Source organism: Molossus molossus, unplaced genomic scaffold (assembly GCF_014108415.1).
Source record: "Molossus molossus isolate mMolMol1 unplaced genomic scaffold, mMolMol1.p scaffold_m16_p_8, whole genome shotgun sequence".
In the NCBI taxonomy this organism is placed as follows: domain Eukaryota; kingdom Metazoa; phylum Chordata; class Mammalia; order Chiroptera; family Molossidae; genus Molossus; species Molossus molossus.
The window spans coordinates 17,353,235-17,376,209 of record NW_023425402.1 but is presented as its reverse complement, the minus strand read 5'-3'; the positions used below and the strand labels follow the sequence as shown (position 1 = coordinate 17,376,209).

Sequence of the window (22,975 nt, the reverse complement as noted above, 5' to 3'; positions counted from 1 at the left end):
TTTCAATTGTTAGTAAATGGTGGGCTTAAAACTTTGAAAATGAAGAGCGATTTTTGTTTTACATTTAACACCTCCCTGAATGTTTACTTTTTATCAAAGTGATAAAAATGATGAAGACAAAACTGATTCATGTTGTATGCAACTGTAATTGACTTTTGTTGAGTACCTAACATCAAAGAAATGCTACTAATGAGTCAAGATCCATGTAAAAAACAAGACATAGTCCTACCACTAATCACTTATAATAAAATAGGATTTGGATCACTTGATAAAGACACATTATTTCTCACTAAAAGCAAATTTAGGAAATGTTATTTATTTAGATATATATGTTAAGTCACTTATAAAGAACAAATAACTATATAGTTAAAAAATATATATATATTTTCAATGATAAAAAATTATTTGGGAAGAGAAAAAAATGTGATTAAGCAAAAAAAACTTGGATGTTAAGTGTTATCAATACTGAACTGAAGATAAATAACACATATAGTAGTAGTACAATAAGTAAGTGAGATTGGAATGGTTGTCTTCTAGTATGGACACAAAATTACTAAAATTTTTATTCTTTTTTATTTACTGTTGATTATTTAGGAGAGGAGCAAAATTTCAAGTTGGTAAAACAAAGCAAAGTTCCAAAATAGATTAATGAATGTGATTTCCACTGGAAAAGAATAAATACAATGGGCTATATGTGCTGGATATAGAGGATTTGGTCAGAGTATGGAAGGTGTTAGTGTTCAAGCTAAAGCATGGTGACTCCATTCTAAAATTTATGCTAAGGACAATTCAAGTTAATTTAACATGTATGACAACAAAATCCCATAGAGACAAATCTGAACAATAACTGTCAGTGGTAATTAGATCTGTATTTTTGTCCTGGCTCTGCTACTAACTTATAAGCATGAACAAGTCTAAGTCTCTGGGCCTTAGTTTCCTAACATGTAAAGTGAAAGTGTTAAACTAGATGATCCCAGGGAGTCATTTCAGGTTAAAAACTCCAATTGTTCATGTTGAATCCACATACCAATGAAGAGTCTCAGTACTCAAGCAATGTTTTCACCCCAAGTCCCTCTAGAATAAAGCTAAATAAAAATTTTTATGGTCCAATTAGCATATAGTTCTTTTTATCCAGTCTTTACTTAAGTTTAAATAGTATAAAACATAAAAAAAAACAAAAACAAAAGTTCCCCAAGTGGTTCTAATGCTGAACACTTGGGAATTTAATTACATAACATTATTTTAAATGTATTTAACAACCCAACTCATACAGATCGACAAATGCAGCGGGACACGACACCGCCTGAAGATTACATGCACACTGTACAGAGAAACAGTAAGCAAATCAGTACATCACATTCAATGACATTTTATAGTACATTTCCCCTCTTCAATGGCAGTGATTATGCATTAGTGCAACCACAGAGCACTTGTAAACTTTTTGTTCAACAGCATCCATGTCCATAACTGTCTGGTCAGCCTCATGGTCTTTCTCGGGTCTGAGCTTTGTGAGTTTTCCTGTTTTGACAGTTACAGCCCCTACCCATAACTGTAGCCATCCATGCAGGCATGCCCACTGTCTGGTGCTGGGGAAGCAGGTGGTGTGTGGGTGACTCTGAAGAACTCTCTCATCTTTCTAAAATTAGAAAATGGATGTGATTCAGGGATTGGAGGAATGAGTAACTATATCATAGGTATTTTATACTCATCCCTTTTCGGCAGGAAGCTTTATCAAACTGAGTGAGATTCAGGCTGACAGCGTCAGTATGGTTTCTGAGTTCTCACTCTGTCGTTCTGGGGCCCTTAGTGTTAGGGAAGGGGAGACAAGAAAGGGTGCATGTCAGAACTGGCTGACTTACCCTCAGCCTTGCTTTAAAATGCCACCAAAAGGCTTATGATAACAACTTGCTTTTACAAAAAAGATCCATCCACCTGCTCTTTAATCAAATAAATTGGACTTTTAATATTTTGAAGTTTCTTAAGAGCTAGCAACAAATTCAAGTTGTAACAGGATATGCAACAAAATACTCTGTTTTCATCAAGATTCAGTCTGTGGCTGTCAGGAAGTCCTCAGCACGTGTGTGGAGTGCTGACCAGTTAACGCGGGTCTAACCTACCACGGGCACTGACAGAAAGCAGCTTCTTTCCTTCAAATCCAAACATCATACCAGCTTGATCTTTTTTCATCTTCCTGGCAAGAAAAGGTACATTAGCTTCCCTCAACACTAGGGAAATTCAAAGTGTTTACTCATGAATATTCATTCACCTCTCTTTAATTTACAGTATGTACACTTGAACAACAGAAAAGTGAATGATCAGACTTCTACTGGAAATACTGACGTGACAGGTTAAGTATGTCTTCATCGCTATGTAGGTGTGTATTCTTCCCCACTGCTACTGTCTACTTCAGTCTGGGTGCTGTCTCCCTCTGGCACTTGTCCTCTAAGCAGGCTCTTCAGCACAGAACAACACTCACAGGTCAGAGCTCCCAAGGTCAGTGGTCAGGATTGCATTCTTCTTTAGAAAAGGCTCTGCTGGGTCTCACTGGGTGGCCTGTGTGATCCAACCAGACTGCTTCTGAACAAAGAGGAGTCAACGAGAACTCGAGTTTCCAGAGAAAAATAAAGAGCTGCCCCCTATAAACCAGTCTCTGAAGAGTAAGGTGTCTTCCTAAAGAGGTAGAAATATAGGGGGATAATGTGTTGCAGATGCCCATATGTCAATGATACTGAACACTGTACCTTTAAGGGCTTAAAATGGACTGACTCCACTCATCTCTCTGATCTTTTCATAAGTAAGCCAGAACACCAGTGACCAAGGGGTCTGAAAGATTAACCAAAGAGTTAGTGCAAATTTCAAAGCAATTATGAACATTCTACATATATGCATATACATCTTTGAATGACAATGTCTTTTCGAATCCAACTAGGTGGAAAACAAATATTTTTATCGCGCCTTTGTAGAGCACTTTATAACTTACAAAGCATTTTAATGTCGTATATTTCTCACAGGACATTTTCATGTCACATATTTTCTCTGAACAATTTACAACTGATATCCGTTTTTACAGATGAGGACACCAAGGCTCAGCAGTCGAATGCCTATCACATGTTGTGGATCTAGACCACAGGCGTGGCCTCCGCTCCAGGGTTCTTTTCACTGCGCATCTCTGCCTGAAGGGCTGACTCAGCACGCCTGGATGCCAGGCTGGGCCCCTCTACACACAGTTTGCATTCGGAGCAGGACAAGGAGGCACTTAAGGACTTGAAAGTGAAGATGAAAGAATATCCTCTGAGAAGTCACAAAACCTACACCTAATGTATCACAAAATGGGTATAAAAATTCACATTAAATAGAGAAGAGCTTCCAGCTCATAAAGACTTGACTAACTTGATGAAGTTGTAACTCTGCCAAAAAATTTCATCTATGAGGATGAGGGTTATTTGACAACAGAAGACATAAATGCTAAAAACACAGGGAAATCGCAGAGTCAACACTGGAAGTAACCTTTGAAGAAAGGGTGTCTTGGACCCAAATCACATCTGGTTTGGTTCATAGGTGTTGGGTAATGTTGATCAGAGAAAAACTCTATCAAACTAGAGAAATAAGCTTAAGCAATAAGAATAGCAAATGTATTTGGTTAGAGAATTTGTAAAGCAATACATATGTCAGTGTGTTTGGAACTATTAAGCGTGTTATGTTGGTAGACTGAGAATTTACAAAAGAGCGGATTTACGAGATCATACCTGGGTCAACTAAATGTACGAAGATATAGATAAAATAAAGAATGTGAAGTTGTGATGATATTGTATTCTTGTGACAATAACAGGGAAATGAACCAAGAACATAACTGTAGTCGGATCAAGGAGCAGAGCTCTTAGTTAAGAATGGACTATTATTCCTAATTGCTCTGGTGATAAGACTTCTTCCTCATGTTAGTGACACAACCACCAAACTATATACAAATGAAATGTATATTAATCAGGGATTGAGCAAAGCAAGGTCATATTGTCTCTACTTAATGGAAGGGATTGGAAATGAATTTAGTTGGGTTTTGAATAAAGTTAAAGAGGGAGACCACATAGCCAGAAAACATGGATGGTCTATAACTGGGATACACTGAACCTCTGTGCAGGAGTGTACGGGGGTAGAACATATTTACTAGTTTCTTCCTCAAGAACAGTTGTACCACTGAAAATAATCCAAGTATACATGAGCACAGCTGTCTTCCCTGGCCCGCCTACTGCTGTAACTTGGGAAAACAGCAGAGCCCTTCTCCATGCCTTTTACTGGGGAGCTGAATACATAAGGGCTCTTGGGTTGATAGTCTTTAAGTATTAAGTTTACAAATGGCTCTTTCTTATTATTCTGTGTTCAGTAAGCAATTTTCGAATTGGAACGTGGCTCCTCCTATTGCTTGAATTTAGGAGGAAGCATGCTGTCTAGAGGACTTCAGCATCTGAATCACTTGCCAAGTGTGTTTCTCAGTGTGGCTGAGCTGATACTGTGGTTCGCCCAACAATTTCACTGAGTTCAGCTGAAGTGAATCTGTATTAGCAAGACCACTTTTCCTGGAAGTACTCAGGAGTCAGATTCCTAAGGTCAGGGTCATGCACTGGGGCATATCAACAGAGCAATGTCACCGTGGTGATCTTTGGTGGTTAGCCAGCCTTTCTCTGGTAACATCTCTCTATCACTACACAATTTCTCTTTTCTTTTAAAACGTCTATAACTAGCTGTAGGATAATGAGACACTCAGCATACTGCACTATTTAGGAGAATGGGTTTCAAGATGAAGTCAATTCCTAGCTCTGCCATATACTAGCTATATGAATTTGAGAAAGTTTCTTATACTCTGAGCTATGGTTGTCTCAAATGAAAAACGATACCACCACCTATTTTACAAATTCTTGTAAGACTTAAAAAAATAACTATAGCGAGGTTGGTTCAGAGGCTATCGCATATTAAGTACTCTTTTTTGTTATCTATATGCTCCCAGTATTTCTTTGTCCTTGGACGTTCGTCCTGCCCCCACTCCTCCTGACCCTGACCGCATGTTTCAGCAACGGTCTCACCCATCTTATAGTCTCCCATGGAGACTTACTTCTTACATTGGAAACCTAGAAGTCCCATTTCCTGTTTCCCTCCCTCACCTGCTACCTATAATTAGTGACTAAGTCCTGTGGAGTTAACCATAAATGTCCCAGGAATCCGTCTTCTCTCCATTTCTACAATCATCTGCTGACTATATCACTGTCAAAACTGCCTTTCTTGTATCTTAGCTTTCAATGAATCTCATACATTGCTGCCAAAGTAATCTTGTTCCCAAACAAATCTTAGTGTTTTCTAACTAAATAGAGCTTTGTGGTAATTTTGTGGTAATAAATATTAATGGGTAATGTAACATTTGGCATCAAAGTAACAATTTCTATTTGAAACAGTAGCATTTCATAGGAATGATCCCTAGTTATCAAATCAGTATACCTGTCCAAACCTGCAATGCTTCAGCTAAATAGACTGCTAAAGGCTTTACACTGCAGAAGAATCTATCCACTCTTTATAACAATAGAATATCAACCTATTAATTTATGGACATAACTGAATTATTTTACTTTAATCTACTGAAGAAGGTAATAGAACTCTGAGGAGAAGTAAAAGAAAAGAAATATATATAAAAAAAGAACTGTGGTTTGGGGTAGCACCATGCCACAAACCAGGAGAGAAAATGAAAAATATTTACAGATTAAAAGTAACTTAAGTACAAACAAAACGGAAACAAAGGAAGGCAAGACCTAACTAACTTTACCATTCGCAGCCAAGATGTTAGAAACCCTTTATACAGACTCATGAATCCTTCTCCTTGAACAGCCTGAATCAAGCAGTCGGTGGATGATTTATACAAAAGTCCCCTAAAAAGGAAACAAGACAATTTTGTTAAATTTCTTGTGTATATGTATAAATAAAATATAAATTAAAAATAGCCTAAGGAAACTTACTGTAAGTTAAATATTTTCTGCTAGTTTAGAACAAATACTATTTGTGGTTCTGTATACAGTAAGTCCTCACTTAATGTTGATAGGGTCTGTGACTTCAAGCAGAATGATGAATAACAAAACCAATTTTACCACAGGCTAATTGATAGAAACAAGAGTTAAATTCCTACAGCATCTCATTGACGTTATAAGGAAATAACGTTGAATGAAATGACATTATTTGAGGACCTGTTGTATATAGATCACCTCTTTTGAGTTTAAAGATATTTTCAAGGTTGACTCTTCTGATTAATCCCACCCTTGGTCTTATACTTAGAATTCACTCTACCTGATCTCTTCCAGAGAGAACATACTGTTTTATGTCAAATCAAATTCTCCATGTTACCTGTAAGTCATAAGCTTCTGAAGAAAGTACTCTGTAAATTCTCAGCAGAGTATGTTTTCAAAACCTCCTTGAAAACAATAAAGTCACAATAAATATCTTGTGTCTAAATAATATGATTGTTAAATTAGCTTATTTCCCCAAAGGCACAGTACTTTTGCATCAGACAAAGAGCAAGTAATTTCATAAAGACAATTTCCTGGTTGAACACATAAATACACAAATACATTTCTACCAAGAATAAACCAGGGAAACATCTTTAAAGAACAATGTTATTACAGACATTCAGACACATGAACACAGATAACTTTCCATCTACCTTCCTTGCTTATCTCGTGGTTGATTCATTATTCGGCTTTTGATGACATCAGCTGGTGTTCCCAGAATAGAAGCTACCAGTCCGGAACATAAACTAAAAATACAAATAAAAGAAATTGAATGAGCCCTGGTTGGTTTGGCTCAGCAATTAGAGCGCCAGCCCGTGGACCGGAGAGTCCCGGGTTCGGTTCCCACTAAGGGCACGTACCTTGGTTGTGGTTTGTTCCCGACCCTGGTTGGGGTCGTGTGGGTGGCAGCCACTCGATGTGTCTCTCTCACATCAATGTTTCTCTCTCTCTTCCCCCCCTTCTCCCTCCCTCTTTATTTGAAAATAAATGCAAAAATGTCCTCAGGTGAGGACAGAAAAAAAAAAAGAAATTGAATAATAATATGTAGCAGTCTCTAAATTTTAAGAAAAGGCAATTTAATATTTAGAAAGAATAGAATACTAAATAAATTACTATAATGCTCTTTTAGCTTAAAATCAATGCCAATTCATTAAAGAGGGAGACAAAAGAAAAGCAAAAGAATGTTGGCCAACTATACATTGAACCTGGAGGGGGGGGTGGGCACTCTTCTAGACAGTGAACATACAAGAGATCCTGCCCTCAAGGCACTTACACCCTGCTGGGGGGAGACAGAGGAGAGATGAATCCTCTCAGATGCGGGTAGTGCTATGAAGAACGATGGAGTAACGTGGCCGAGAGCCACGGTGACAGCAGAGGAGTGTCTGTGAAGGCCGGAGGGAGAGCGCTTGCAAGCAGGAGGGAGAGCACAGTGCAGCCCCGAGTCAGGAGTATTCGGTGTGTTAGAGGCCGAAAGCAACCGTGTGGCTGCAGCTTCCTGAAGGAGAGTCCGTCCAGGTGACAGACCGGAGCAGGCGCAGCTCAGCCCGTGAAGGCTCTTCATGGAGTTTGATTTTATTCTAGATAGTCTCTCCTTGCCCACTGTGCTCTAACAATATAACAAAGTGTATCTCTGTACGTACCACACTATCCAGCACCTCCATGTCTTTATTCCTTTCACGTGGAATGCCCTGTCCCATATAACTGGAAAATTCAAGGTCTGATGAGTTTCTGCTTATCCCTCTCCCTTTACCCAGCAAGGCTAATCACTCCTTCTTGTAAAAGGGCTTCTTGTCAATTACTCAAAAGAGACAAAATGAATGTGGTCAACCTACCACACAGAGTAAATCAAGAGTATGTACATGAGCAACTGAAAAGTGGACAAGTGTAGTGACTGCTGGGAGAGGGTGGTGGAGGCGGAAGAGGCCAGAGAAGGGATAAGTGGCGATGGAAAAAATGAAGTAAAAGAGAAACCACCATCAGTTCATTATGTGTATAGACATGAGAGAGATGATACAAGAAAATAATCAAAATTTCATAAACAGAAAACTCATTAACTGAAGTTTTCCAAGAGAAAGGCGTATGATGAGGAGAGGGGTTGGTCAACCTGGTCACAGAAAACAGAGGCCCAGGTCCCAGAAGTTGGCAGTTGAGTCCACAGACTGGGATCAGGGGAGCCCGAAGAACAGCTTATGTTTGCCTAATGGGAAGCTAGAAAGGAAAATTGTGTAAAGCTTTTTTTTTCCGGTAAGTGCCCCTAGTGGGAACTGAACCCGGGACTCTCTGGACCACAGTCCGACGCTTCACCCGCGGAGCCAAACCGGCCAGGGTGAAAATTGCGTAAAACTTTTATGTCCATCTGGCACATGAACTACCTCACAAAGATAAGGACGACTGAGATCTTTGAAGCCTCAAGGCTCTGTGGTAGGGAAGCTGGAGCTGCACCAGGGGCCTTCATACTGTCTCTTACTAGCTCTAACTGCTGTAGCAGAATGTACCCAGACTCTTTCTACCTGTTTCAGGTCAGGATTTAAAATTCAAAGGAAAGATTACTTTAGGCCTACTTGAATTCAAGAGAAGGAATCCATATAACCTATTTACACATTCCAGCTAATGACCTATCTGGATAAAATGTATTGTTTTGCCATATATATTCTAGCAATGCAGACTACAGCTTTTTTCACATTCTTTCCTGTTCAGATTCTCTGAAACTCCAAGTTCAATATCACTGATTTCAATATACCTCCATATTTTCACACAGAAGTGTCTCAACTAACACAAAATTCACCAAAGTTCTAAAACTCTCCACCAAAAAGCGCAAACAGAACTAATCAAGGTAAGGAAGAGCAAAGAAATAGGTGAGACAGATGCACAGCTTCCCTCTCTGCCCGAGCCTGGAAGGACACAGCACATCTTTACTTATTCATTTGCTGCAGAGAAGGCTGGGCGCCTGCTCAGTTACACATAAGTGGCAAGAGTGGAAACTACTTCTAACAGAGTTATTATTAATAAACTTGTTACAGCATGGGTAGCCCCTGTACTTGATTATTAGAGGATTTTTTTTACCAGCATATCAACCCCATCAAGAACCCCCTTCAGCAACTGCGGGCCCCACTCGGCATAAAGAGCCCTTAGCATGCTACTGCTGCTGCCTCACCCTCTTCTACCACACTGTTCTGAGGCCACAGTATGATCTGGCGAGATAAAGGCCTTTAAAAAATAAACACAAAAAGAGAGAAGATCATGTATTAAAAAGGCCCAAAGTCAAAATAAGAAGATAGAGCAGAAATAGGAACATCGATTTCGCCAAGCTACTTGTAATGGGCGTTGGTACTTTTGCTACTGACCTTTCCCATTCCTTGCTAGTAATATCCCAGAACCAGACCCAGGCCGCAGGGAAAGTGGTAATGCACAGAGTGTGACTGCACAAGGCTTCTGTTCTCTTCAGGAGACCAAAGGTTCTCGACAAGGCGAGTTTAAAATGTTTCATCAGTACTGTGTCTGAATGGACAATACTTGCCAGGATCGATTAATTAACCATGCTCGTGTATAATCTTCACACAACGGACACTGACCTTTTAACGGTTTTATCTCTTAATAGCCTCAGGGATTTACAAAAAGGAAAAGAGGTTATCCTGGTCTTTCTGGTCTATACAATTTCCTGACCATTCATTCAACTGCCAGCTTTTCTCTGCTTCCCCTATTAGCATACCTGTCACCGGCTTCCACCTCATTAAACCCTGGCCACAGTCTTCTACTGCTCCTGCCCTGCCCCAGGACTTCATTTTACTTATACCATTTTAAAAAATTGTGCTGAAGTATACCTAACATACAATTTGCCATTTTCACCATGTTTAAGTGTGTAGTTCAGGCTTACATTTCTTCTCCCCTCCCCCCCACTTCTCCATATTAAACTCCTTTCTCCCCAGATGTCGATGGCTTGCATAAAGCTCCCTGACTGTACAGCTACCATCCCCTTTGGGCCCCTGTGAGCACTCATTTTATCCTGACAGAGCGTCCACAACCTTCAGACCACATAGCACTCTCTACCTTCTTAGATTTGAGGTCACAGTAAGCAACCTTTGAGCTGCCTCGCATACCACACATACTCATACCAACCCATTTAAAAGCCTGACCCAGTGGGTGGAACTCAAAAACGAAACAAATACCAATCACCCATTTTCTCAAAACCTAAATTAGAGAAGAATAAGCTAGGTTATTTCATATTAGAGCTGAAATATATATAGCTGGAAATCTTAAATCTTTCCAAAAAAGGACATTATCTGGGAGTTGGAGTAGTATACATGAAGCAGATTTACTCCTGCTGGGAAATCCAGGAATCTTAGGTTATTTAGAAGTGTGGGATTTCAAGGATCATTTACGTAGAAAGACAATATGAAAGAAACAGAGATGATATATCACTGTGGGACTTTCAGACAGACCTGAATAACCTGCTCCCAGAGTAAGCATAACACTGGAACAGACAAGAATCTTGAAAGATGAGGTAAGTCTCACGATAACTCAACCAGGTAGAAACTGGTGAAGAAAGTCTCACAGGCAGAGGGGACAGCAGGCACACTGATAGTGGAAGAATGAAAGTAAGGGTGACTGCAGATAAAATACATATGTTTATAGGGATGGAGGTAAAAGTGGAAGCAGCCCTAAATCTTCAGTTTTCTGGGAAAGAGGAGGCCTTACTATTGGTAGAGAAGGTATGGTGTAGATTGTGAACACAGCTGGGTGAGAGTTTGGAATAGGAAAAAACAGTGAGCTAAGACATAAAAGGACTGCCCTAGCAACACGAAAGATAACGCTTAGTTTAAGTGGAGGAATGAAGAACACTACCCTAGGAATATTTAGTTCAGGTGAACCTGGATTAGGAATCATTTATATCTATGTATCTCCAAATACCATTGGTTTGACATTATTAATATATTTTTAGGGTTGTCTAAATAGAATAAAAGGTTCTAGAATTTGGAAACAAGATCAGGAGCTCAATAAAAATCATTATAATGTTAAGGACACCAACATCTACAAAATAACTCACTCTAACGGGTATTTGAAACTGTGTTGCAAAGAGATTAAGGTACATACTACTCTTTCCTGGAGTGCTCTTCTTGTCTCCTCTATCAAGAGCCACAGCCCTTTAAAACATGTATCTAATTCTATTCTTTTGTAGGCCCTTCCAAGTGTTTATTTTTTTTTTCCCTCCTCTGAACTCTATAGTCCTTTTTTTTTTTTTTTTTTTTTTTACCATTTACAATACTTGTTTTCGTTTGGGTAAACTCCCTGGGAAGGAGCTAGGTTTACCTTTTGTACTGACTACAAGGGCCTGCACTATGCCTAACATAGAAGATGATCAAACATATCTGCTCAATTGAGATGGAGGGTCAATCATCAGAAACTGACCCTGAAAGGGTCCCATCAAGGTACAACTTTTGGGGAGGTTTAATCTGAAACATTCTACAACTCTGTCTCTGTCTTCTCCATTTTAACTGAAATAAACTTTAAGGAAACTGCTCTTTATAAATGTACTATCACCTTTCTCTAAGTGTGATATCTCTAGATTCCCAATCAAAAGAGATAAAATGTTAGAGTGTATGCCAAATATGAAAAAAAGGGTGATCTAGAGAAAAAAAATAAGAGTCTAAAACTAAAACAACCACTTACCTAGATAAACTGTGAGTCATAATATTGTCCTCAAGTGCTGTATTCAATACCAAGTAGTGTTTCACTGTATCATAAGTGGTTAAATCTGGCAACAGAAAGAAAAACAAGGCTTAAATACTTATTTATTCAACAATGAATGTCTGTTGAACCTTAGAGGAAGCTGTGGGGCAGAGAGACCTTAGAAATAATTTGGTCTTACATCTTTATTGTCACAATTTGCTTATTTTTGGAAATCCTTTTCACATGTCACCATACAAAAAAGTGAAAATGCTCTAGGGAAAATATTCAATTATGATATTATAACATAAAGGAAGACTGTTGCCAATATATTATTAAAAATAACATTTTTTATTTTCCCTGAGATGAATACTTGTAATGATTAAGGCTATCATGCTTCTCAGAATTCAATGAAGTTTCCATTACCTCCCATATTCACCAGCGCTGCTCTTTGTATATTGGGTACCCAGCCTGCCCAAAGCCCACGTATTCCTCCTTCAGCTAAGATTTTTGCAAATGCATGATGCACACCACGGAATCTAAAGGAAAATAATAATGAAATGTAAAAACTGCCTGCATTCCTTTGTATAGAATGCAACGGAATTAGCTTGACCTATAGTTGTTATCATCTGGAGTAAAATAATATCTTAATTATCCAGAATTGTTAGAAATTAAAGCAATTCACATAAGTCTAATTTCCAGATAAACTTAATAATCCTTTAGAAAAAGGGCCGATATTTAATTAAACATTTTAAATGGAAATCTTTATAAACTGTGTCATCCTCTTCTCAGATTTTTTAACAGGTTAAAATTCCTTTGTGAATATTTTAAATAATCTGTGCACATTTAATTAGAGGAGTGAACAGTAGTTATCATACCTCTGGGTTCATTTTACTTTGTGGGAGACCGGCAAATTTTGTAATTTCACCAAATGACAACATTGATCCTTACATAATCTCATAAAATAAATATTTTTAGGCCAACAAGTAGGAAGGATAGCCTCATCATAAGAGGTTTTAAAATATAATACTTAGGCTTTATCAAAATTTACTATTTTATTCTTATTTTGCTGTACACAGATAAAAAATGGTACTGAATCATGAACCAAATCTGGAAAAACCTCTGTTATAAAGTAAAGATTTTATAGAGTTGAAAATACCTGGAGTCAAATGCTACCTTTACCACTTACTACTTGTGTGGCTTTTACTCCGGCCTTACACTCTCTGAGTCTCATCAAAAAAATAATATGACATTTACTCGGCATGCATAATTGCTATGATACTACGTGGGGAGTTATGCTCATGAATGGTCAATGTAGCTAAAATTTATTGTGCACTTATAAGCACCAGGTACATTTTATTTCTGAAAACTGTTAAGTGTGTATTATCATTCCAGTTTACATCTGAGAAAACTGAGGCTTGGAGAGGTTAAGGAACCTGACGAGGGTTTCAGAGTTAAAGTGAGGTAAAGCCTGGATCTGGATCCCAGGTTGTCTGATCCATCCCAACATTCATATTCTTCATAACAACACTTAATGTGTTTTTATTACTACAGCAAACCAAAAATTTCCAACATTAAAGACGAGAGGGAAAAAATTTGAGGCAATCAGTTAAAAACTCAGATATTTCTGAATCCCAATAGTCAGGTCTCTCCCTGTATCCAATCAAGACCACATCACTTCTCCCTACTACTGAGTAATCAGACGTTGCTGCCCGATGACAACAGGCCCTGGGATTCTGTGAACTGCCTGATTAAATCAGAGTGGTTCCCCTTTCTCCTCGGTCGTGCATGTTCTTTTCCTGCCTGGAAGGCCAAAGGGGAGCCTGGCTGCCTCACCCAGCCTCATTTTCCACTGAGTCAGCCCGCGGAGCGGCAGAGCAAAGAGCAGCGGTCAGGAACTCCCAAAGGAGCCCGCAAACCCTCCTTCACCTCTGGCTCAGCTGCAGATGATCAGACCCCTTCATACTCGGCTCAAGGCGTCCTGGACTTTTCCTCTTTTCTGGGAGGAGTCTACCTATCTGCAAGATTTTTCCCAGGGAAACTGGTAAACAGTATTTTTATAAATTGTTGAACATGAAGCCCTTGGAAGAAAGGCAGACTTCGATAATACAGGGTAATGCAATAGGAGAATCTTATACCACAAAGGCATGATTTTAAAACTTCCTTAAACTTGGTAAAAAGAAGAGGAGCAGAACTAGTCAGGGAAGTGGGAAGCATATGCAAGGTCCACTTTGCTGTTTCCCCACTTGCGGGGAGAAAGGGAAGGAACCTATGAGCCCGGCAGTCTAACTGTCATGCAAACCTTCTGAGATGACCCTAGAGAAACAGAGACTGGAAATGTTAAGTGACTTCTCCAACACCAAGCCATGGTGGCAAAACTGGATTCATAGCAGGGCAAACCTTAATGACCAAACTCTTTCTATAGCTGCCTTGGCTGGAAAAGGCAGCAAACACATAATTTGTCCGGTACAGATCATGTACACCTTATCATACAAAGATCCATCTTAGCGCTCCTCTTAATGGATACAACTTCCAAATTAAAAGAGTCAGAATTAATGTCTTTACTGATGCTGAATTACAAAGATGCATATATCCATCAGGTAAGTGTTCAAAATACGATGGTGGGCCTTGGCTGGTTTTGCTCAGTGGTTAGAGCATTGGCTCGTGGACCAGAGTCCCGGGTTCGGTTTCCGCTAAGGGCACGTACCTCGGTTGTAGTTTGTCCATGGCCCTGGTTGGGCTGTGCGGGTGGCAACCACTCAATGTGTCCCTTTCACGTCAATGTTTCCCTCTCTCTCTTTCTCCCTCTCTCCCTTCCACTCTGTCTGAAGATAAATGCAAAAATGTTCTCAGGTGAGGATAAAAAACAAAACAAAACAAAACAAAACAAAATATGATGGTGGCTAAAGGGGTCAAGAAAGGTGCCAGTTAATCAGAGAACTTACCGTGGTGGTTTTCCTTCGAGTTTCCTTTTGCCTTCCATCTGCATCTGAACCTTCACTAGGTCTGTTGGGTTGGCCAAAAACTGGCCAACCACACCAGCTATCATCCCTCCAAGCACTGATTTCCTAATTATAAAAGGAGATACATTTTTAAAGGTTACCATTAATTTCATAAATTTTGTAGTGAACAATACTAGGCTGGTACGGTCCTTGCATGAGATTTAAGACAAAGCAAGAAACAGACCCAAACAAATCAGAGGGAATTAGATGGTTTGTCTGTTCACAGACAGAGAGGTTAAAGGACCACAAGGAGTTGAAATTCGAAGCTGACGTTTCAGAGGCCTTACGTGGCCTGAAATTCAAAGGAAGGGCAGTTGCTTCAGAGACACAAACATCTGAACTGATCATTTAATTGAAGTTTAATTCTCACCACCAGAGAATAAAAACAGCACAGATGTAATTGGTATAACAGACAAAGGCTGGTAAGTCAAATTTTGTAAACCTCTGAATTACTAGTTTACCAAACTGAGGAGGGTTTGAAAACGTTCTGCTCTCTGAAGAAACTCTTTCTGTCCTAGACTATTCCTTCTCATCACCTCCCAGAGCCAACGGCAATCAAGTCTGAGCTACTGTACTTCCACATGCTTTGACTCTACCCTCTTCTCTCCAGCTGCTCCTGCTCAGGCCGGGCCCCAAATACCTTTTTCTAGATTCTTGCAAGAGTATCTTGAGGGAAAGGGGGTATTTCCTTTCCTTTTACTCTGATATTTGAAGAGGTACAAATGGGTATACAGTAAAATTGGGTCCCTATTCCCAGTTCCCCTTCTGAGGCAGTCACAATGACTAGTTTCTGAGGCCTTTCTAGAGACAATAATTACACATTCACTGAATGCTTATTAGCAGCTACTATTTTATGCATTTAAAAAATATCTAATTCTCACATCAACTCTATAACTGTTATTTCCTCTGTACAGATGTGGAAACTGAGGCATAAAGCAGTTAAATGACAGCGTCAATAGCACCACTAGTGAATGGTACAGCCAAGGTGTAATTCCACAGTCTGTGCGCAGAGCCTACAGTCTTAAGTGCTAAGTTACAATGGACAGTTTGTGCACAAACATACACACACATATATATAAATATTCCTTTTTAAAAGCACACATGTAGAATACTAGGTTGTATACTGTTCTGCACTATTTTTTTCCTAATGTATATCTGAAAGGTTATCCCTATCAGTTAATAAAAGAGCTTCCTCATTTAAAAAAATAGTCTCATAGCATTCCATTGTATAGATACACCATAATTCATATACCCATCATAACTTTTCACAAAGAAATCTGAACATTCACGTGGCATTTGATAGATCCTGCCAGATTGTTTACCAAAGGGCTTGTGTTAATTCACACTCCCACCGACAGCCTGAGAGTCATTTCTCCCCACAATGATGAACGCAGTGCAATATCATTGTTTTTCTCTTTGCAAATCTCATAACCATTATCTCTTCTATAACTGTTATATAATTCTAACTGTCTCTTATTACTGTGAGATCAGTGATGGCAGGATATGTCTTTTTCATTACTACAATCTCAGCATCAAATTCAAGACTGGCATACCATAAACATTCAATAAATACACGTTTACTGAATGAATTGTTCTGATTGTGTCAAATGACATCATGCTAATACACACTGAGCGCTGACGTTATAGTGAAATATGTCTTTTGAACTTCTTATTTATACCTTCCCCTTCTGCAGGGAATTAGAAAATGCAAAAACTGTTCATCTATTCCATCACTAACACTGGGAAAGCAATTAGTATAGCATAGTACATTATGCTTTTTCAGAAACAAAGCCAAGAGATTTTACTGGAAGGTGAAATTCTGCTTAACTCATTCTTTCAAAGCTATGTTATGTTTAAATATATCATAATATATAAATATATCATAAACATATGTAAAATCATACTTTGTTTACTTCCAAATTATTAGTTATTTAAATTTTTAAAAATTGCTGTTATCAACACTGCTACAATTAATACCGGTGTGTGTGTCTTTATGCACAGGTACAGTATTCTGTAATGATTATAATCATAAATAAACAGTTGCTGAATCAAAGGAGTACACATTTAAAAATCTTAACAGGTATTTTATGCTCTAAAAAGTAACTTACATTTCCATTAACAGTTCAATGGCTAAAAGATAGTTTTAATTAATTTCCCTGATTACTTGTAAGTTTGAACATTAATGAACACATATATCTCTTCTTTTGTGAACGGCTTGTTCATATCCTTTCCCTATTTTTCCTTTGTGCTCTTTATGTATTTTATTGATTTATAGTTTTATGTATATTATTTATAATAATCTCCCGGTTTCCGTTATAAATATTATAAGTGATATGAACCTTACACTCATCAGCTCATCTCATCCTATGAAAAGAAAGCCTGCTGGTAGGTATTACTACTTCTATGGCTGAGGAAACTGAAGACATAAGGTGAAGTAGTTTGCCCAGGCACACTTGGCAGAGCAGGAATCTGAGCCCACCTCTGTCTGATTCTAAAGCCCAGGATTTCTCAGTAGAAAAACAAACAAAGAAGATGCTCTAGCCTTGGCCAGTTTGGCTCAGTGGTTAGAGTGGTGGCCCACAGAGCTGGTTAGGTAGCCTGGGGGACGAAGGCAAAAAGCACCTGCTCTGCATTTCCTCTCCTGCCGGAGTTGGACTGGACGGTCATCCTTGCTTGTGTTCCTTTAGAGCAGCCTGGTTCCAACGCATGGGGCAGAGACTGTCAAATGGATTTTAATTTTCAAAGAATATAAAAATGTAAAATTTTGTGCTTCAGGGTTCTAAAGTGGGGAGGAAATCAGTCAATGTGTCTCTCTCACATCGATGTCTCTCTCTTTCTCTCTCCCTTCCTCCCATTCTAGTTGATGATAAACGGAAAAATATCCTCTGGTGAGGGTTAAAAAAAAGATGCTCTATAACAATTTTTAAATATTAAAATATTAATATACACACAATTTTATATACATATATACATTTGTATACAATGTGTAGTAAATGCTTAATTATTTGGATTTACATTGTCAGTATTTATTATTTTAAGCCTGTAACGTGGCAATTTTGGTATACAAATGCACACTTTTATATAACGCTAATGAATAAAATGTTAAAGCCTTAGGGGCAATTATTATTTTCAAAACACAACTTACCAAAGGGGATACTGCTTATCTTCACTTTTGAGAAACACAACTTCACGGAGATATTCATATGTGACCATTCTACCTCCAGAGTACACTGTGCAAAAGAGATTAAGAAAAAGGTGGATTCAGCTACGTTTACTAAAGTAAGAGGACACTCTGACCTGGCCTGGCCCATCTCCGCAGCTGGGACTTGATGCTTCTCCACACCTGGCATGCCTCTTTCAGCCTCAGGCCTTCTCACATGCTGTCTGATCTTTCGTGAATGGATTCTCCCTTCTCTGCTCTGCTAACTCCTCTTAGTCTTCAAAATTCAATGCAGGGAACCACTTTTCCAGAAAGCACTCTCTGACCTTTCCTCCAGTGTTCTAGGCTGTCATGGCACCTGCCACGCTTCCCGTTCCCACAGAACTACACCGGCACACATCTAAGACAGCACGTATCATTGACTAGAGATTACCTTGATTTTCTTGCTCACCTTTTCATCAGACCATGAGCTTTTCAAGGTAGGTTTTCATTACTCTACATGCCCTAGTACACTGCTTGGTAAACAGTGGGCAATTTCATTCTATAAATATACATAATTTTAATGGAAAATCTATTATAGTACAGCAATTTTTCAATTAAGTGTCAAAAATGTGAAACTAAGCTAAATTGTAAAACTATGTATGGTGGTCAAAAAAAATACAAATGAAAAGGAGTAAAATTCAAAACAATGAGAAGCAAAGCAGAAAATATAAAAAAAGGATGGAAAAATCATTAAAACCAGTACATGATAGTTATATAGGGAGTTTTTCTTGATCTTTCAGGAAGTTTGAAGAACTATTTCAGGATATTAAAAAATATACAAAGCACCAAAACAATAATCGTCTCTATGTACTTCTAGATAGTTCTTGATGAATACACTCTAACACTCATCTGAAGCTTTAAAAATAATAAGATGGTTGTTGTTACTGGGCAGTTTTCTGATCAAGGGTCCCTTCATAGTTGAGGAGACATTATGATTGTAGAGTAGAAAAATGCCATACCTGTCCAACTACGCTTTGAAGCCAAGTTTATGTTCCCCTGTCCACAAGCTGAGAACTCAACAACTCCTGTCTTGTGAATGTCACTTGGGAAGCAGGGCAGAAAAGAGCTCTCATTGGCTGTAGTGTGCTTACAACTGTTTTTCTTTAGGTGTGACTAAAGGCCCACAGAGCTGGTTAGGTAGCCTGGGGGACGAGGGCAAAAAGCACCTGCTCTGCATTTCCTCTCCTGCCGGAGTTGGATTGGACAGTCATCCTTGCTCGTGTTCCTTCAGAGCAGCCTGGTTCTAAGGCATGGGGCAGAGACTGTCAAATGGATTTTAATTTTCAAAGAATATAAAAACGTAAAATTTTGTGCTTCAAGTTTCTGAAGTGGGGAAGAACACAAACAATGCATTTTTTTTCTTTCTTTTTTTAATCCTCATCCGAGGACACTCTCTCTGTATTTTGTTCAGATGGAGTGGGAGGGAGAGAGAGAGAAACTTCGACATGAAAGAGACACATCGAGTGGTTGCCACCCACACGACCCAACCAGGGCCGGGGACAAACTGCAACCGAGGTCCGTGCCCGTAGTGGGAACCAAACCCAGGTCTCTCCAGACTGCAGGCCGACGCTCTAACCGCTGAGCCAAACCGGCCAGGGCTCTTTCTTAAAACTTGAAAAAAAATTTTATTAGGAAAATTTTGAAACATACAGAGAAGTAGAGAAAATAATATACAATTCTCTCAATAGCTATTAAGATTTGTCAATTGATCACATTTTTGGTATATTTACTTTGGTTTTTGTTTTGTTTTTTGCTTGTTTTAAAGTATATTCCAGATATCATGACAGTTCATCCCTAAATACTTCTATATATGCATTTCTAAAAAATTAAGGCAGTAATGCCTCAATAACAATTGGTAGTTAATATTCTTCTTCTTAGGAGACTATATATTCATTTATCACATTAGTAGAAAAAACTAACTCTTTTTTGGATACAGCTAAACAGGAAAGCAGAGATAAACACAGAAATCATAACAAACTTACCAGCCAGAATCAAGATAAATACCTACGTGTCTGTAAATGGCGGGTGTCACTCCTCGCCAAAGCTTTAGAAAGCCTTCCTCCTGGACAATCCCTCGGGCTGTACGCACCATGCCCCTATAGGGAGTTGATTCTCTTGTGCTTTCTCCCAATCGAGCCAGGGCAGCTTCTCCTTGCATCTGGAGTCGAGTTTTTGTGAGATCAAGGGGAAAGGTTGCTAACAAGAAAAAACAAAACGAAGGGGAAACCCACAATATTCAGAGAAACAAACAAAAACTCTAACATCATAGGACTAATAGTCACAAGATTGGTGGTTCTCAAGCAGAATCAGCTAGGAAAATTGTTAAAAATTACAGATTTCCTAGCTCCATACCTGTGGATTCTCGGTAGGTTGATGGGAGGTTAGAAACCAGTTGATGTTATGTACTCCCCAATTTATAAATCACTGTACCAGAGCACGTTCAAATCACCAGGGGGAAAAAGTGGCAAGCCTCGGGTTCTTTTTATTTAGAAATTTCAGTCTAAAATCTATTTTTGACCTTAGTTTTGGCTTTCTAATGGGAATAATTTCAGGTATCCATATTCTGTGATGTCCTCTTGACTACAATAATAATTAAGATCTCATGTGACTTTCAGAATACTGTACTACTTATGCTGGGTTCTTAAATGCCAGATGAAGCTGAATTCTATAATTTCATGGGTGATGCTCACATGCAGATGAATCACTAACCTGTTGTTTCAGATACAGAAGATGCACTAAGGAGTTTATAATGTCATCTCTTATATATGAGGGTGGCATGCTCATAGTCCTATTAAAGGACATATTGTTTTTCCAGCACTGACAAGGTTTATGCACGGCCTCCTTACAAGTATCAACTGTACCTGAAAATTATTCTCTGATGATTACATTTTGAATTAGAGATAGACCTTTCACCTTGAAACAGTGTGACACTAGCCCACAATAGGAAGATCAAGCTCCTAACTTTATATACACAATGTTCCAAATAACTGAGATACTCAGATTCAGATCAGTTCATGAACATCTATTAATATCATAGAAGTCTTTTCAAAGACTATCACCTGATACAAAACCATAGCTATACCTTTTCCAAGAGAAAACGGAGTAGAAGAGAGTATTAAACCTTCCCACTGGTCTTTGGAAAAGTTTATATCTTGCTGATAGTTTCTCTAAAACAGAAGTAGTTTACATATAAAGAATTCAAGCAATGCTTTACTGCAACATGAAACCTGAAAAGTCTTAAGATACAAGAGCCTCGATATGAACATAGTCTATGCCTCTCAAAATAAATGTTTTTTCTTGCTGGTTAAATAATGCTTCAGATTCCGATCCTAAACTGTTTTGCACTCAAAACCCATTTCATGTTTTGATTCTCCCTGTCTCCCACCCCAACCTCCTCACAATTCTCCATGAATTTTTAACTGAAGAAATGTTCCTTTACAGAAGCCATTGGTCACAGGGGGAAACATCAGTTAAAACAAAACAAAACAAAACAAAACAAAAAAACACCAAATGGGATATATATCTAATCATTCAGCAATCTGCTTTTAAATTTTTTTTAAAAGTTGATCAATTGTATTTCAATAAAAATGATGAATAACAGTAATTCTCTGTCAGTTTTGGGAGGACAGAGGGTCCAAAGGGCATGAGTGGAGGGAGCACAAAGGGCAAAACAACAGATCTCAAGCTGGCTCCGCCGAAATACTAAATAAACTCATTTGAGAACAGGACAAACATTTACAAATGATAGCACATCAGAGCTGTTGCTTTGTGTTTGTTTGTTTGAAATGGGCAAGAAAATGAAAGGGTAATCTTAAAATGTACGGTGAAGGCGTCACAGGGAACATGTAGGCACTACTCACGAAATTCTTGGAAGAAACACCACCTGCTCATGTGAGGGCATTCTGCTCTGGGTGGCCTCTCACGTTTTCTGACTTGCTTACGCAGATGTACCTGTTCGTCTCTATGCTCTTATGATACTTAATAATACCTTCATTATAATAATGAATGTCTCCTCACCAGCCTGTAAGATCAAGGCTGGGTCTTTTTAACTATATCTCCACAGTCTCTAGCATTGCAGTAGTTATAATAATATCACGATTATTGGGGATCCTGCCTTGGATTTAGCATTTATATATTATTGACTTCTCAGAATCCTGCAAGGTAAACACAGTATAGACGAGTTAAGCTCAAAGTGGTCAACTGGCAGATGCTGAGTACATGCTCAGGAAGTGTGATAGGTTCATAACTTCAGTCCCACAGGTTGGTTCCACAATTGGGGCTCAAAAGACGATGCCGTGAGGCTGTGTAAGAATATAAACCACGAAGATGATTTCAAGGATGAACAGGGGGCTGTGTTTTTCAAAAGGTGATCCTCACTAAAGGGAAAAGGATTCCTAGAGGAATGACAGCTCGTGAAGCCTCTACACGTGCACGTTTGGGCACAGTGGCACACCTCTGAGGAAGACGAAACTGGAAGGCAAAGACCTTAGTGACCTCCAATCCCTCCTCACACAGAGCTGGCCTTGCCCACACCCTGCCACACCTGCCGGACACGTGCGGAAGGACAGGGCGCAACCTGGCGGGCCGCACGCACCCGGGAACCTAGCCGCCCGCGGGCCCGCCCCTCCCCCCTCCGCCCCTGCCTCCTGCCCAGGGTGACGCCTCAACGACCCGCTGGAGAGGCCCAGGCGTGGGCGGCCGGGTACCTAGCTCGGCCACCGTGGCCGCGCAGCCGGACAGTAGGAACTTGCTCGCTCGGGGCCATCTCTGGGCGAGCGGCAAAAGCCTCTTCTCATCCTCTGGGACCGACATTCAGCAGCAGGACAGGACGACAATGCACCCCTTCTGGCCGGCGCCCCGCGCCGCGGCTAGCGTGCCACCCTGCCAGGGCGGCCCCTTCTCAACCGACACAGGGCACGGCGGAGACCGTGTCCCTCGCGCGGCTCGGCCCGGCGACCCCACAGCCTTCCTAGCAGCTCCAGGATGGAGTGGTCCAGGGGACTGAGCGCAGAAAAACAACGCCAAGTCCGCGAGGCTTCTGGGAAATGTAGTCCTCCGGCCTCTGC

The 22,975-nt window shown here is 39.6% G+C and overlaps 1 protein-coding gene across 1 annotated transcript; it reads right to left on the bottom strand.

The window, feature by feature from the left end:
- Positions 1-1,265: 1,265 nt before the first annotated feature.
- SLC25A27 (solute carrier family 25 member 27) lies at positions 1,266-22,910 on the bottom strand. The gene is made up of 9 exons (XM_036248949.1): positions 22,616-22,910; positions 19,914-20,105; positions 17,853-17,937; positions 14,651-14,773; positions 12,132-12,244; positions 11,709-11,793; positions 6,695-6,787; positions 5,807-5,909; positions 1,266-2,823 (listed from the first exon to the last, which is right to left on the bottom strand). Exons 1-9 carry the CDS (start codon positions 22,719-22,721, stop codon positions 2,752-2,754), a joined length of 972 nt encoding a protein of 323 aa, XP_036104842.1. The 5' UTR covers positions 22,722-22,910; the 3' UTR covers positions 1,266-2,751.
- Between the last annotated feature and the right edge of the window lie 65 nt (positions 22,911-22,975).

Excerpts from the sequence above, each read along its gene's own strand:
- SLC25A27 (XM_036248949.1), bottom strand. The coding sequence starts at position 22,721 with ATGTCGGTCCCAGAGGATGAGAAGAGGCTTTTGCCGCTCGCCCAGAGA. Across the intron at positions 17,938-19,913 it reads CGCCATTTACAGACACGTAG|TGTACTCTGGAGGTAGAATG; the intron begins GTATTTATCTTG and ends TCTTTTGCACAG. Across the intron at positions 14,774-17,852 it reads GATAAGCAGTATCCCCTTTG|GAAATCAGTGCTTGGAGGGA; the intron begins GTAAGTTGTGTT and ends TTTTATAATTAG.